At 39.6% G+C, this 17,648-nt stretch overlaps 1 protein-coding gene across 5 annotated transcripts in view; it reads right to left on the bottom strand.

Moving 5' to 3' along the window:
• The window catches only part of CNTFR (ciliary neurotrophic factor receptor), a 440,906-nt gene that overhangs the window by 102,428 nt on the left and 320,830 nt on the right, over positions 1-17,648 (bottom strand). For all 5 annotated transcript variants that reach the window (XM_075842688.1, XM_075842662.1, XM_075842668.1 and 2 more), the window contains one exon: positions 8,636-8,866. In XM_075842688.1, the coding sequence (XP_075698803.1) occupies positions 8,636-8,866 (231 nt within the window). The remainder of the gene's footprint in view (positions 1-8,635; positions 8,867-17,648) is intronic.

Raw genomic sequence — 17,648 nt, 5'->3', positions numbered from 1 at the left:
TAACTCAGGATCAGTACAGGATAAGTAATGTAATGTATGTACACAGTGACTCCACCAGCACAATAGTGAGTGCAGCTCTGGAGTATAATACAGGCTGTAACGCAGGATCAGTACAGGATAAGTAATGTAATGTATGTACACAGTGACTCCACCAGCAGAATAGTGAGTGCAGCTCTGGAGTATAATACAGGCTGTAACGCAGGATCAGTACAGGATAAGTAATGTAATGTATGTACACAGTGACTCGACCAGCAGAATAGTGAGTGCAGCTCTGGAGTATAATACAGGATTTAACTCAGGATCAGTACAGGATAAGTAATGTAATGTATGTACACAGTGACTCGACCAGCAGAATAGTGAGTGCAGCTCTGGAGTATAATACAGGATATAACTCTGGATCAGTTAAGGATAAGTAATGTAATGTATGTACACAGTGACTCCACCAGCAGAATAGTGAGTGCAGCTCTGGAGTATAATACAGGATATAACTCAGGATAAGTAATGTAATGTATGTACACAGTGACTCCACCAGCAGAATAGTGAGTGCAGCTCTGGAGTATAATACTGGATGTAACTCAGGATCAGTACACGATAAGTAATGCGATGTATGTATACAGTGACTCCACCAGCAGAATTGTGACTGCAGCTCTTCATGTGACTAGAGTAGTGGACAAGTTAAGTAAAGTATTTTACTACTCAGCATTATATGTAGTAAAGCTTTGCTTTTCTTGTTTCCTGGAGAGTCATAGTGAGGGAGAGTGATTTGGGGCACAGACTCAGACGAGCATAAGACTCTATGGCTGGCGGTGGGGAGAGATGTGTAGAGACAGGGCACGGAGACAGCTCTGAAAGCGGGTGGTATCAGGGGAATATGGCTGCATTTTACTGAGGTTTTATTTAGCCTTTCATGAAGCTCGCAGGCCCGGCGCTGGAGGAGCAGCAGCTAAAAGCTCTCTCACTGAGGATTAATCCTCCATAATTAGATAGACGTCTCCAGCTGAATCTCTGCACAACACCAGGAACCCGAACTGCTCCAGCATCTCCTAGTTAGGACAGAGTTGGGATGGGACTCGGGAGTTTAAATGAATCCTGGTTCAGACAAAACAGTAAACTCAGCTTCTGCAGAACTTCCCACTAACAAGGTTGTTAATCATCCCTCCACGCCTCGATGGCGACAAACATTGACCAACAGGATTGGTCCCAGGATGGACAATATGACAATTGTAAGCCCTTGTTTATAATTCTAGGCAGTCAGGCTATGGGGCAGAGTCCAGCAGAGAAGGATTTTGAGGCACCCAAACCAGATACTGCCTCCCTGTATCAACATTACAATGGTAATTATAATGGACGGGGATGTACTAGCCTAAGAGGCCTAACTAAAGACCACCCAAGGTAGACCCACCTGAGGAAAACCTATTCAAGGAAGATCCATCCAACTGAAGCAATGGAGTCCCAAGACGGAGAAACCAAAGATATACCACCTTTGGCATATCCATGGAAACTCACCTGAGGCCCACCCAAAGTCCACTTGAGACTGAACCAAGAAAAACTATTGTGTATGAGATCCTCAGAAACCTATTCAAGGAAGATCCAACTGCAGCTGATGCAACAAAGTCCCAAGAAGGAGAACCTAAGAAACTACCACCAGGCACATATCCAAGGGAAACTCACCTGAGGCCCAGCCAAAGTCCACATGAGACTGAACCAAGAGATACTATTGTGTATGAGATCAACCAGAGACCCACCCAAAAGAAAAGGAGGCTCACCTGAGGGAAACCTATTTGAGGGAGATCTAACTAAAGCTGATGCAACAAAGTCTCAAGAAGGAAAACCTTAGGTACTACCACCTGGCACATATCCAAGGGAAACTCACCTGAGGCCCAGCCAAAGTCCACATGAGACTGAACTAAAAGATACTGCTGTGTAAGAGATCAACCAGAGACCCACTTAAAAGGAAAGGAGACCCACCTGAGGGAAACCTATATGAGAGAGATCCAACTGAAGCTGATGCTACAAAGTCTCAAGAAGGAGAATCTAAGGAACTGCCACCCTATCCAAGGGAAACTCACCTGAGGCCCACCCAAAGTCCACATGAGACTGAACCAAGAGATAATATTGTGTTTGAGATGCACCTGAGCCCCACTTCATGGGAATAGGAGACCAACTTGAGGCTTGACCAAAGGGAACCCACCCAAGGCTTTCCCAGAGGAGACCCACTCACAGATAAATCCAGACTAGGAAAAGTTAATTAGTTCTTTCCTATCAAGTCTCTCGCTCCCCAACTACTATATAATGCTCACTACATCACTCAAAATGTGACACAGAAGGGTATTCTCCTTACAGACACTGAACCAGCAGGGGGCAGAAGACACAATGTAACTCAAGAATAGTACAGACTCACAGGGAGCGGCTGCTTTTTGCTTAATTTAGAATCCAAGTACATATTACGATGGCCCCCCATGGTCCTTTAATGGGTCCAAATGGGTTTAAATCCTGATGACAATGATTATTATATTTTTTCTGTTCTACGTGGAGAAGAGTAATTTTTGCAGAGATATTGGAGACGATGACCGGGTCATATCTAATAATAAGCATCAGCAGTTACCCCACTCTATTCATCTAGGGGCGTCCCAGGATTTCACTGAAGAGTCAGCATCTTCACCAAGGCTTTAATACACAAAGTATAATTACAATGAAATATGACGGCACCAAGCGAGAGAAGAGCGGCTAACGACGGGACCGGCTTCTCTAATCACCGCAGATCATTATCCCGGCAGGCTGTAAAGTTTTATATTGATAGTCACCGATATAATACACACAATGCAGTGTGATGAATGGGCGATCTTTAACGACGATAGGATTTTATCTGAGCTGAGAATCAATTCATGACCTTGTATGAAAGCCGGGCTAATAACCAGCACATTATAGGCGAGATAAAAACTCATATCACAAAGGACTCCTCCATGGAAAGTTCCGGATAAAAACGCTGCATATGAAGGCGTCACAGCCTCTTGTTAATGGTATATTAACAGTTTAACCTCCAAAATGAAAACAATAAGGGATAAGGGAACACAAGCAATGGAACTGTACTAATTAGTGACCTCCTCTAAGAGCCGCATATCATCAATAATTCTAGGCTAGGGTTACATTGGGACATCAGATAATTGTTGTTGCACATTGGACACCAGTCTAAGCCATTACAGTGGTAGAAAATCTATCCTTTGTTTTTCGGGATATCCCAGTCATAGTGTCTTAGGCTGACCCAGATAGGAGGCAACCGCCACCGTGTTACATCTACATGGCTTCATTCATTGTATGATTCAACAAGGGGCAAACGTGGGATTTGGTCATTATGTACCTCCTCAAGTTGTAGAAGTTGGCTTATAACCAGTACCGGAACATGATGAGCTTGTTGGCTGCCTGTTTTCCCCAATTCCACCACATCCTCCACCGCTTTACGTCTATTCAGCTGATTCTATCCTTCTCCCACGCTTCGCACTCTGATAACCTGATTTCCCTGACCCTATCAACCTGCTAAACGAAAAACACTCAGCTAACCTGATGTCTTTTACCTGTTGATCTTATCTCCCTCCCCCGCTTACATGTACACTCAGCTGATCCTATTCTTCTCCCACGCTTAACACTCTGCTAACCTCACTTCTTCTCCCACTTACAAGCACACGAACTGGACCCTATCACCCTGCCAAACTAAACACTCAGCTAACCTGATGTCATTCCCCTGTTGATCTGATCTCCCTCCCCTGCTTACATGTACACTCAGCTGATCCTATTCTCCTCCCACGCTTAACATTTAGCTAACCTCACTTCTTCATCTGCTTACATGCACAGGAAGCGGACTTTCACCCTGCCAAACTAAACCTTCGGCTAACCTGATGTCCTTCCCCTGCTGATCTTTTCTCCCTCCCCTGCTTACATGTACACTCAGCTAATCCCCTCCCATGCTTATCACTCAGCTAACCTTATCTTCCTCCTCTGAGGATCCCATCTCCCTCCCTGCTTTACATGTCTCCTCATATGACCCTACCACCTTTTCCCTTCTAGAATTGCATACTTTTATCTTAAGCGCATGGTCAGCTTTTTATACATTTACCAGCAGATTCCTTGAGGAATCATATTTAATCTTCAGCAGGGTCCAGGTCCCATACACTGTATACTGTCTCTCAGGCTAATGACTTGTGAATCAGAGGAGCCCTAGGGTTTCAGTTCAGCTGTCATAGTGACCAGGACCACACACACTTGCACAGGATTAGATGTGCTAACCCAGATTTATTAAAAAAAGGTAAAAAAAAAAAATCAACTAAACTGTGATTATTATGTTGCCATGTTTTTTTCTGTTTTGCACTCCTGGAAGACAGCAATGTTTTCTGCAGATGTGGATAAATACGAGGCGTTTGGTGAGATCGCGGCGTCACGCATGTGTGCCTCCAAAAATAAATGATTTTACATTGGCCGAATTTCAATTAAATAAATCAACAGTTCTTAGAAGAAAAGTGAGTGTCTATTGACAATGCTGCCTGAGCCTTATGAAGGAGAACCTGAAATTAATTTCCACGCTACATTCAGTGACCGAGCCAGCGCTAATGAAAACCATACCCTTCTATACACAGCGAGTGAGGTCACCGATATAAAGCGGCTAATACTATTCTGGATGATTGGATTTAGGATAATGAAAATATAATGTGCACACGTTTTCTATAGAATATGAGAAGTTTCCCATTCCCTATGTATTTGTGAAGGTTAAAGACCAACTGAGGGTTGAACCACGCATGTGGAAGATCGGTCTAGACTCCCTGAATGCTACGTTAATGTTGACTTGGTTGAAAGATAAAACGTAAAGTTCTGCTCCCAAGGAGCCTGAGCTCGGATATAGTGCAGTCAATAGGAAGCCGATAATAATGGCTCCTCACCCGGTAAACATCCACAAAAGGTCTCTCTGGGAAAAGAAAAGTCAAGAGGAAGTCAACGAACTGAGATCATACTTCTGAATGAGACACAATACTAGATCTAGAGGGCAAGGGGTAGGAAAACATTTCATGAGGGGCAACTAATCATAATACCATCATAATCATTTTGGGCCCCATCCAATAAATTGATCATGGGTTTGGGGTTTCCTTCTTGGATCAGCGGTTTGCAGATTTTACGCCTCCTTTTTACTACACATCATATAAAGCATCAATCAACATGTCCATTCTTGACATTTGGTATCTTAGAAGCGAGGGGAAAGGAGGCATGGAGGTTAAAGGTGTCCCGAAAGGGCACAAGAAATATACAACCTCTTAATGGAAAGATGTAAGTATATGTAATAGGGCATGAGACATACAAGGTAAAGTCATCGAGAAGTGAATCCAACAACTCGTGGAGTAAGAATGGGACAAGAAAAAACTTTATGGTGGAATGGAGTAGGATTAATACGGGATCGAAAAAAAGTAGAGAGCAAACCAAATGAGATCAAAGGAGGTGTGTAAAGTTCTAAAAAGATCCAGAGAAGAGGAGTGACGGGAGTGTGACGTGGGGGCGTGAGGAATAAAATAATGAGTTGGTAGAAGAGTGACATTCGTTAGATCCTTGCTGCCTCCCTTGGTCTATTGCTCATCCCGTGCTCTTCACAAATGAGCCGTCTCTGCTTTTCTCATTTCTTCTCGATTTGTTCACGGACGCTGACAAAATTAACCCCCCCCCCCCATTCCGGCTTTGAAAACTCATTTATACATTGTCCCGATGGCTGGATGTCCGTAGCTGTTATTTTTCAGCAAGATTGGACATACCCAATGATTCATGAGTGGCTGCACACTTTGATGGATATCATCCACTACTTCCTTCATTTACTGCTCGCAGCAGAATAAATACAATTTATTGTGAAAATATGATTGTCATTACTTCATGTCCTATCGTCGGAAACCATGTTACCCACTTAGTAAAATGGAAAGAACCGGGCAAAAAGCTTCGAGCTAGACATTGTGTCTCGTGTTTTATCTGAATGTAGATTTCGATCACTCCAGGGGACAAAGTACAGAACAGACCTGACCACATGTTCAAAGTCAATTCCTCAGCTAAAAATTTCATGTAAAAAAAAACAAAATTAGCCGAGCACCATTGGCTCTTTAATAGGTAAAAGTCTGCCCCAACTCAGATTCTTCGCTCGAAAGTCCTAGAAGAATTCAGCCTATTCTTTGGGAAGTGGCCCACTGCTCCCCATGGATGAGATATTATTTGAGGTCATTCTAGCACGTCCAAATCCACTGAACTATGAAGATTTTTTTTCATCCAGGACATGGTATATCTAGTAGTAGTAAATTAAGATCAGCTGGACTTGGTTTATGATCATGAAGATATTTCATCCCTCATCGGAATCAAATTCAATTGGATACATCTTAGGGCCTGTTCACATCAGCGTTGGCTTTCCGTGCCGGGGTTCCATCGGAGGTTTCCGTCGGGTAAACCCCGCAACGGAAAGTCAAACTGAAACCACAGCTTCCGTTTCAGTCACCATTGATATCAATGGTGACGGAAACATTGCTAATGGTTTCCGTTTGTCACCATTCTGGCAGGTTTGCGTTTTTTTCTGACGGAATCAATAGTGCAGTTGACTCCGCTATTGATTCCGTCGGAAAAACAGAAATCTGCTGGAATGGTGACAAACTGAAACCATTAGCAATATTTCTGTCACCATTGATATCAATGATGACTGAAACGGAAGCTGTGGTTTCAGTTTGACTTTCCGTTGCGGGATTTACCCGACGGAAACCTCCAACGGAACCCCAGAATGGAAAGCCAACGCTGATGTGAACAGGCCATTAGATTGCTGAAGACAATATTCTACTTCTCCAAGTGTCCTCTTCAGCTTAAATGCTAAAGACACTCGTAAGAATGATAAAACATCCTTGAGAATACAAAATAAGTCCAGTTGATTTTGATTGGAGGGTGAAACGTGATGAAGATTCCGAACAAACCCAACTGAAGAAGTGATGAAGACACTGGCCAGTTGTGAAACATCTTCAAGATTTTAATTTCTATCCAGTTCTCTTTGGTAATAGAGACACTGGACAATCCTCTGAGAGATGTACACCCCTTACTGTTCTACTCGTTCTATACTTGCCATATGGAGCTCTCGGAGAACCATGCAAATTGCATATCCACCAACAAGAACATGCAGGAAAAAAACACATGGACATTTTGATTCTCCGTATTCTGATTTTTGGGTGTGGGAGGGTTTGGGTTGAGGTTTGATTTAGGAGAACATATGAAAAACTGATGAGATGGAGAGAAGGCCTTGCGGTATATAGAAAGTCAATGAGATTCTGGCAAATTATATCGACCAAGAGTATTGTCCTGTCAACAGAGAATAGACCTGCCTTGCTCTTTCCTCCTTGAGGCTCAGCTCACACAAACTCATAAAAGGTTGATAGAATATTTATGATTTGCCAAAATCACTGGAAGATCTTTCTCGTGATAATCTGTTACTGTAGAATACTTGTTGTTATCTGACCTGGAGAAAGGATAAAGACATACCATGGAAAGGACTGGTTTTCTGGGCAACATAAGCTAAGAATTTAGGGAAGATGACTATGATCCTCACACTTTGACTTATTTTATTCGATAATTTTCAATGAATTTTTCTAGTTCTACCTCAGTATCAGAATCCCAGACTTTCCTTTCTCATGATGTATATGGTTAATTTCATTATGTGCATTTCTTTACAGTCACTATACCAAATAGCGAGGTCCTCAGAGCAGGATCTACAGATTTAATGATGGAAGAAGAACTTGACCAATGGGCCAAAAATTAACTATTTTTGACATCTACAGTATATAGTTAATACACATGGAACGTAGAATAGATGGTGCATGATTTTGTAGCAAGAACACATAAACACGGCCTTGACTTCGCAGTTAAGGGATGGAATCACCAAGGTCAAAAGACATATTATAGAGCTCATGTTGCCGATTAAAATAATGTTTCTGCCATTTTTATAAGATGTTTAATTCCAATATTCTGATCTGATCTCAATAAAACTTAAACCAGGAGGCGCTGTTGCATGGCTGTCTATGGGAAGTGATTGCCAACAGTAGTGGTGAAAAGAGGTACTGCAAGTGACAAATGTAACCGTAGCTCTTATAAACACACATACAATGTTATATATACATATTATAGAGTGCCATACCACATCATACGTCTCCTTTAAGTATTACCAGTCAGCCATTGTCTCCAACAAGACAAAAACAACAAAACAAAAACATAACAAAAAAAGCCGAGCTCAATGTAATATTAACTATTTCAACAAAATGTTCAATTGCTGCCCAGTACAAAAAGTCCTATACGAATAGTAATAGTATTTTATCTAAAGAGGTCAGACGGAACAGGAATGTTGGTTGCAGCCTTACAGTAAAATTCTGATAGTCCAGAATCCATGGGACTAGAATGAACCCAGACTATTGGAATCTCCAGAAAAATTGTAATCTGTAAAGGATCTAACTAAGGTTTTTCAAGTCCAGTCCCACAGGATCTATGTTTTTGCATTTTAATTTGGGTGCAGGGTGGAACAGTAGGATTTTGGGATGATCGAAAATTGCTTTACTAGAAAAGACAATGAATATAAAGTGGATGAGATACTCACGTCCGACTTTAAGGATGGTCTGGTGCCAGAGTTGCCACGAGGACCCTTCAAAACATGAGTAGTACCCATTGTGCGATAAATCCACATTATGTAGAAGAAGAGCCGAGCCGTTCAGCTGGGAATAATCGATATCTGTTCCGTTGACGGTCCATGTGACTGAGGCCTCGGGATCCATTGTTCCACACTTTATTACAACATTTGAACCGATCTTTTCATACTGAATGTGGGGATCTGCAAGAAACATAAGAGTTGAAGAGAATTGAAGCCGCTTGAGGTGTCATGGATTCATGCAAGGAAATCATCAAAAACAGCCCACCCATCAGATACAAGCATAATGCGTATACAGTTAAAGTGGAAACGCAAAACCGACCATTGTATCTCTGGACATATTACAGGCAAGAAAGTCAGACATAACACATGTGGCATCCACAAGCACCTTCAACTTGACTTCTATAAGCGCATAAGGTCTTCAGTGACCCTAACATAAAATAAAGATAGCATAAGAAGGCTGGTCATAGATAGATCTCGGCCGATCACTCCGATCCCCCATACACAGGAATGCTCAGTTTTGAGAACAAAAAGGATCGGGCATGTTGAATTCCATCCTACCATATCATTGTTTCTGCTATCGCAGAGAGTCGGGAGGCCTCAAACACATTAGATGGTCGGCCGATCAAGCCGAATTCGGTAGGTACGCCCTGAAATTAATCTAATGTGTATGGGCACCATAAGACTCAGTGGTCCATCCAATCTATAGTTTAATATCTCTGATCATGTGTTATATACTTTGGACCTAACAAGTTTTATCTTCTAGGAACCCACCTATCTCTTAGTTGAGGTCTCCAGAACTGAACACAACATTGCAAATGGAGTCTGAAAAAATCAAGACTTTTCTTCTACTGGAGAACCCTCTCATGATGCCTTCAATAACTTGCTTTCCCCCACTGACTGGGGACACTGTCTTGTAGTTAGCAGACCAACGTTTTTCTCTTCTGTACTTCTTGCCACAACTGTACCCCTAATTTGGAAGATCCTACGGCCCAACAGATGATAACAGGCGAACACTAGACCTTTTTGTAAGGTCTGAAAATGCTCCTCAGGACTAAAACTTCACCAATGAGCCATTATTGATTAATGAGCCAACATGGTGATGTCTCGGTGGAGATGATCCACATTGGGTGAGTAAAGGCCCAACTTTTGACTATTTATTGTCTGTGATTCTCTGGATTCTCCTACATTTTTAAGTTCAGGCAGTTCTCGTTGGGAATTCTAGTTAATTTCGGACATCAAATAGACTCCGGATGTCCTAATGGTCATGAAGGTGTATGTACTATGAGGTCAAACCGTGTAGACTAGTGAGAATGAGGAGGCTTCATTCCTTTTACTATAGAAGGTGGACCTTCTCAATGTTTCTTTCTCCACAGACACAAAGAAGCGAGAAGGGAACCTGCCCAAGGCTCTTACCATTCTCTTTTACAATGGTAGACCTAGAAGACCTGGATGAGAGTGAGTGTGATGGTCTGAACCAGGCCCAGGGGGTGATTTATACTACGGGATCCTCAATATGTACGCCATGTGTACGCTCCAGTCATGTATACACCACAGATATGACCAGTTCCTTCTAGTAATATATGGAAACTCAACAATAACTCGACAATAACGTCTAACGGGAAGAGAACCCATTAGGATTTTTGTGCCGTCTCCACAGGTAAGGAGGGAAATCCATAACTGAGACTCATCTTATGACGGCTTCTCTCACTATGACGCAGGTCATAGAACAACCGTGTCATAGTGTGGTCTCTCCCACCATATCCTTCAGATGATTGCAATGGATGGCGGTGGCCGAGACGTCTATAAAGGCAAGTTCACCGGACTAATGTCTCAAGAAATGAAAATTGAAAGTCACTGGGGGGAAATTCTTTCCTTGTTTTAAAGCAAAACACTTACAATGCGCTTATGGTTTCCGAGGCGGTAAAGCTTCTTAACACAGTAAGTTAGCGCCGGGCAGTAGAGAGAATTTATCTCTCCCTGTGGCATTTGTAGGTAGTAAAAGCAGATTCCTCATGACCTGATAGACTGGTAGACATTAATATACACTGTGGGGGCCGTAAACTCAGGCCTGCGGGCAGCAGAACGTGACCAAAAAGTAAAAGAGTTTATATTTATATGATGCCAACAACTGTCCGTAGCGTGATACACACATTATAATGCCACCAATGCAGCAAGGGGTTCTGGGAGATCCTGCCCTAGTTTACCACGTGTATTTGCTGCCACTTGAGAAAATTAACTAAATTTTGATTAATGTTTAACGGAAAGTTCTGCACAGTTTATTAGATCACTGCTTGCTGTCAGTGAATTGGATCATTCTTGTTTGCTTTGAAGGTCCTCTACAAACCTAATATTTCTCACAGCTGAGAATTTGTTACAATTGTATCTAGTCTAGACAAGCCTCTGTGAGTGAAATGTAGCAGCAGCTCAAATCTCTCTCCTGTTCTGATAGTTTGTTGTAATGTATCAGACTATTCAGCTGACAGAGGATGACCTAGATCAGGGGTCTCAAACATGCGACATGTGGGCCCTGAGACTGTGATCTGCGGCCCGCAGGGCAGAGAGCAGTCTGAAGGAGTGCACCGGTGCTGCTTCATGCCGTCACACAGCCCAATGTAGATAGTGCACCCCCCTGTATATAGCGTCCCACACACCCCACCTTGTTGACAGCGCTACCCCCTCCCTCCCTGTAGATGGCTCCATTGGGGCTCGCTCTAGGAGTGGAATTCCCAGCCAAGCATTGCCGACGCTTTGGCTGAGTATTCCTTTGCTGGAGGAGCCCCTGACGTCACTGTCTATATATGGATAGTGATGTCAGGGGCATCCCCAGAGAAGAAGGAGTCCTAGAGCAGAAGCTATACTAGCGCTCTGCTCAAATACTCCTGTTTTGGGGAAGCCCCTGACATCACTGTCCATATATGATGTCAGGAGTAGCGCTCTGCCTGGGTCTTCAGCTCTGGGTTATTATAGTAATGTAGTATTGTTATAGCAATGTAGCATTATTGTTATAGTAATGTAGTATTATTGTTATAGTAATGTAGTATTGTTATAGTAATGTATTATATAGTAATGTAGTATTATTGTTATAGTAATGTAGTAGTATTATAGTAATGTGTTATATAGTAATGTAGTATTATTGTTATAGTAATGTATTATATAGTAATGTAGTATTGTTATAGTAATGTATTATATAGTAATGTATTATTATTGTTATAGTAATGTATTATATAGTAATGTAGTATTATTGTTATAGTAATGTAGTATATAGTAATGTAGTATTGTTAAAGTAATGTATTATATAGTAATGTAGTATTATTGTTATAGTAATGTAGTAGTGTTATAGTAATGTATTATATAGTAATGTAGTATTATTGTTATAGTAATGTAGTAGTGTTATAGTAATGTATTATATAGTAATGTAGTATTATTGTTATAGTAATGTATTATATAGTAATGTAGTATTGTTATAGTAATGTACTAAAATGGGCATTAAATTGATGCGGACTAGCTGTTGCGTATTGAGGGGAAGAGGGCTTCCCTTCTCTCTATCAGTGCAGGATAGAGAGAAGGGACAGCCCTTTCACTAGTAAAATTCATACTTACCCGGCCGTTGTCTTGGTGACGCGTCCCTCTTTCGGCATCCAGCCCGACCTCCCTGGATTACGCGGCAGTCCATGTGACCGCTGCAGCCTGTGATTGGCTGCAGCCGTCACTTGGACTGAAACGTCATCCCAGGAAACCGGACTGGAGGAAGAAGCAGGGAGTTATCGGTAAGTATGAACTTCTATTTTTTTTACAGGTTGATGTATATTGTGATCGGAAGTCACTGTCCAGGGTGCTGAAACAGTTACTGCCGATCGTTTAACTCTTTCAGCACCCTGGACAGTGACTATTTACTGACGTCGCCTAGCAACGCTCCCGTAATTATGGGTGCACACACGTAGTCACCCGTATTTATGGGAGCCCCATTGACTTCCTCAGTCTGGCTGTAGACCTAGAAATACATAGGTCCAGCCAGAATGAAGAAATGTCATGTTAGTAAAACCAATACACTCCGCAGCACACATAACATCTGCATAACATGTGCGGACTTCATTGCGGAATTTTGACTCTCGTGTGCGCTGCGGATTTCTGCTGTGGACTGTCCGCAGCGGAATTCCAGAGCAATTCCGCCACGTCTGGTCATGCCCTCATAGTAATGTAGTGTTATTGTTATAGTAATGTAGTATAAGGGCGGGTTCACACATGGCGGAATTTCACTTAAATTCCGCTGCGGACACTCCGCAGCGTTATTCCGCAGCGGAGCCGTTTCTCCATTGACTTTCACTTTAATTTAGCAGTGTTCGTTTACACGATGCGTACAATTCCGCTGCGGAGCATAGGCTGCGGAGCGGAATTTGGTGTCCGCAGCATGCTCTGTCTGTTGCGGAGCAGTGGCGGACTCATGGCGGAATTTCTCCATTGACTTCAATGGAGATTCAAAGTTCCGCAATGAAGTCCGCAGCTGTCATGCACATGTTATGTGTGCTGCGGATGCGTCTTGCTTTTTTAACTTGACATTTCTTCATTCTGGCTGGACCTATGTATTTCTAGGTCTACAGCCAGACTGAGGAAGTCAATGGGGCTCCCGTAATGACGGGAGCGTTGCTAGGAGACGTCAGTAAATAGTCACTGTCCAGGGTGCTGAAAGAGTTAAGCGATCGGCAGTAACTGTTTCTGCACCCGGGACAGTGACTACCGATCCCAATATACATGTATCTGTAAAAAAAAATGAAGTTCGTACTTACCGAGAACTCCCTGTTTCTGTCTCCAGTCCGGCCTCCCAGGATGACGTTTCAGTGTAAGTGACGGCTGCAGCCAATCACAGGCCAAGCACAGGCTGCAGCGGTCACATGGACTGCCGCGTCATCCAGGGAGGTCGGGCTGGATGCCGAAGGAGGGACGCGTCATAAAGACAACGGGCGGTAAGTATGAATTTCTTTTACTATCACTAGGGAAAGTGCTGTCCCTTCTCTCTATCCTGCACTGATAGGGAGAAGGGAAGCACTTTTCCCGCAGTCCGCAGCAGCTAGTCCGCATCAATTTTCTGCACATTTTGTGCAGATCCGCAGCCGTAATCCGCAACCCGGATTAGGTGCGGCATTGATGCGGACAGTTGCGGAGGAATTCCGCCATGTGTGGTCATGCCCTTATAGTAATGTAGTATTATTGTTATAGTAATGTATTATATAGTAATGTAGTATTGTTATAGTAATGTATTATATAGTAATGTAGTATTATTGTTATAGTAATGTAGTATTGTTATAGTAATGTAGTATTATAGTAATGTAGTATTGTTATAGTAATGTAGTATTATAGTAATGTAGTATTGTTATAGTAATGTAGTATTGTTATAGTAATGTAGTATTATAGTAATGTAGTATTGTTATAGTAATGTAGTATTGTTATAGTAATATAGTATTATTATAGTAATGTAGTATTGTTATAGTAATATAGTATTATTATAGTATAATGTATTATATAGTAATGTAGTATTGTTATAGTAATAAAGCATTATTGTTATAGTAATGTATTATTGTTATAGTAATGTAGTATTATTGTTATAGTAATGTAGTATTATTGTTATAGTAGTGTAGTATTATTATAGTAATGTATTATATAGTAATGTAGTATTGTTATAGTAATGTAGTATTATAGTAATGTAGTATTGTTATAGTAATGTATTATATAGTAATGTAGTATTGTTATAGTAATGTAGTATTATTATAGTAATGTTATAGTAGTGTAGTATTGTTATAGTAGTGTAGTATTATTATAGTAATGTAGTATTATAGTAATGTAGTAGTGTTATAGTAATGTAGTATTGTTATAATAATGTAGTATTATTGTTATAGTAATGTATTATATAGTAATGTAGTATTGTTATAATAATGTAGTATTATTATTATAGTAATGTATTATATAGTAATGTAGTATTATTGTTATAGTAATGTAGTAGTATTATAGTAATGTGGTATTGTTATAGTAATGTAGTAGTATTATAGTAATGTAGTAGTATTATAGTAATGTGGTATTGTTATAGTAATGTAGTAGTATTATAGTAATGTAGTAGTATTATAGTAATGTGGTATTATAGTAATGTAGTATTGTTATAGTAATGTAGTAGTATTATAGTAATGTAGTAGTATTATAGTAATGTGGTATTGTTATAGTAATGTAGTAGTATTATAGTAATGTAGTAGTATTATAGTAATGTGGTATTGTTATAGTAATGTAGTAGTATTATAGTAATGTGGTATTGTTATAGTAATGTAGTAGTATTATAGTAATGTGGTATTGTTATAGTAGTGTAGTAGTATTATAGTAATGTGGTATTGTTATAGTAATATAGTATTATTATAGTAATGTAGTATTGTTATAGTAATGTAGTAGTATTGTTATAGTAATGTAGTAGTATTATAGTAATGTGGTATTGTTATAGTAATGTAGTAGTATTATAGTAATGTAGTAGTATTATAGTAATGTGGTATTGTTATAGTAATGTAGTAGTATTATAGTAATGTAGTAGTATTATAGTAATGTGGTATTGTTATAGTAATGTAGTAGTATTATAGTAATGTAGTAGTATTATAGTAATGTGGTATTGTTATAGTAATGTAGTAGTATTATAGTAATGTGCTATTGTTATAGTAATATAGTATTATTATAGTAATGTAGTATTGTTATAGTAATGTAGTAGTATTGTTATAGTAATGTAGTAGTATTATAGTAATGTGGTATTGTTATAGTAATGTAGTATTGTTATAGTAATGTAGTATTGTTATAGTAATATAGTAATGTAATATTATAGTAATGTAGTATTATAGTAATGTAGTATTATAGTAATGTAGTATTGTAAGGGCATGCCCCCACGTGGCGGATTTCCTCCGCAACTGTCCGCATCAATGCCGCACAGAATCTGCGTTGCAGATTCTGCGGCGGATCTGCCCAAAATGTGCAGTAAATTGATGCGGACTAGCTGCTGCGGACTGCGGTAAAAGTGCTTCCCTTCTCTCTATCAGTGCAGGATAGAGAGAAGGGACAGCATTTTCCCTAGTGAAAGTAAACGAATTTCATACTTACCGGCCGTTGTCTTGGTGACGTGTCCCTATTTCGTCATCCAGCCCGACCTCCCTGGATGACGCGTCAGTCCATGTAACCGCTGCAGCCTGTGATTGGCTGCAGCCGTCACTTAGACTGAAACGTCATCCTGGGAAGCCGGACTGGAGACAGAAGCAGGGAGTTCTCGGTAAGTATGAACTTCTATTTTTTTTACAGGTTGCTGTATATTGGGATCGGTAGTCACTGTCCCGGGTGCAGAAACAGTTACTGCCGATCGCTTAACTCTTTCAGCACCCTGGACAGTGACTATTTACTGACGTCGCCTAGCAACGCTCCTGTAATTACGGGAGCCCCATTGACTTCCTCAGTCTGGCTGTAGACCTAGAAATACATAGGTCCAGCCAGAATGAAGAAATGTCATGTCAAAAAAGCAAGACGCATCCGCAGCACACATAACATGTGCATGACAGTTGCAGACTTCATTGCGGAATTTAGAATCTCCATTGAAGTCAATGGAGAAATTCCGCCATGAGTCCGCAACCAGTCCTCCACAACTCCGCAACATCCAGTGCATGCTGCGGACACCAAATTCCGCACCGCAGCCTATGCTCCGCAGCGGAATTTTACGCTTCGTCTAAACGAACACTTCTAAATAGAAGTGGAAGTCAATGGAGAAACGGCTCCGCTGCGGGTTAACGCTGCGGAGTGTCCGCATGGAATTCAAGAGCAATTCCGCCACGTGTGGCTTTGCCCTTATAGTAGTGTAGTATTGTTATAGTAATGTAGTATTGTTATAGTAATGTAGTATTATTGTTATAGTAATGTAGTATTGTTATAGTAATGTAGCATTATTGTTATAGTAATGTAGTATTGTTATAGTAATGTAGTATTATTGTTATAGTAATGTAGTATTGTTATAGTAATGTAGCATTATTGTTATAGTAATGTAGTATTGTTATAGTAATGTAGTCTTATTGTTATAGTAATGTAGTATTATTGTTATAGTAATATAGTATTGTTATAGTAATGTAGTATTATAGTAATGTAGTATTATTATAGTAATGTAGTATTGTTATAGTAATGTAGTATTATAGTAATGTTTTATTATTGTTATAGTAATATAGTATTGTTATAGTAATGTAGTAGTATTGTTATATTAATGTAGTATTGTTATAGTAATCTAGTATTGTTATAGTAATGTAGTAGTATTGTTATATTAATGTAGTATTGTTATAGTAATCTAGTATTGTTATAGTAATGTAGTATTATTATAGTAATGTATTATATAGTAATGTAGTATTGTTATATTAATGTAGTATTATAGTAATGTAGTATTACTGTTATAGTAGTGTAGTATTGTTATAGTAATGTAGTATTATTATAGTAATGTATTATATAGTAATGTAGTATTGTTATAGTAATGTAGTATTATTGTTATAGTAATGTAGTATTGTTATAGTAATGTAGTAGTATTGTTATATTAATGTAGTATTGTAGTAATGTAGTATTGTTATAGTAATGTATTATATAGTAATGTAGTATTGTTATAGTAGTGTAGTATTATTATAGTAATGTATTATATAGTAATGTAGTATTGTTATAGTAATGTATTATATAGTAATGTAGTATTGTTATAGTAGTGTAGTATTATTATAGTAATGTATTATATAGTAATGTAGTATTATTATAGTAATGTATTATATAGTAATGTAGTATTGTTATAGTAATGTATTATATAGTAATGTAGTATTGTTATAGTAATGTAGTATTATAGTAATGTAGTATTGTTATAGTAATATAGTAGTGTTATAGTAATGTAGTATTGTTATAGTAGTGTATTATATAGTAATGTAGTATTATTGTT

Source organism: Rhinoderma darwinii, chromosome 1 (assembly GCF_050947455.1).
Source record: "Rhinoderma darwinii isolate aRhiDar2 chromosome 1, aRhiDar2.hap1, whole genome shotgun sequence".
Taxonomy (NCBI): Eukaryota; Metazoa; Chordata; class Amphibia; order Anura; family Rhinodermatidae; genus Rhinoderma; species Rhinoderma darwinii.
This window is presented reverse-complemented; position numbering and strand designations above follow the sequence as displayed.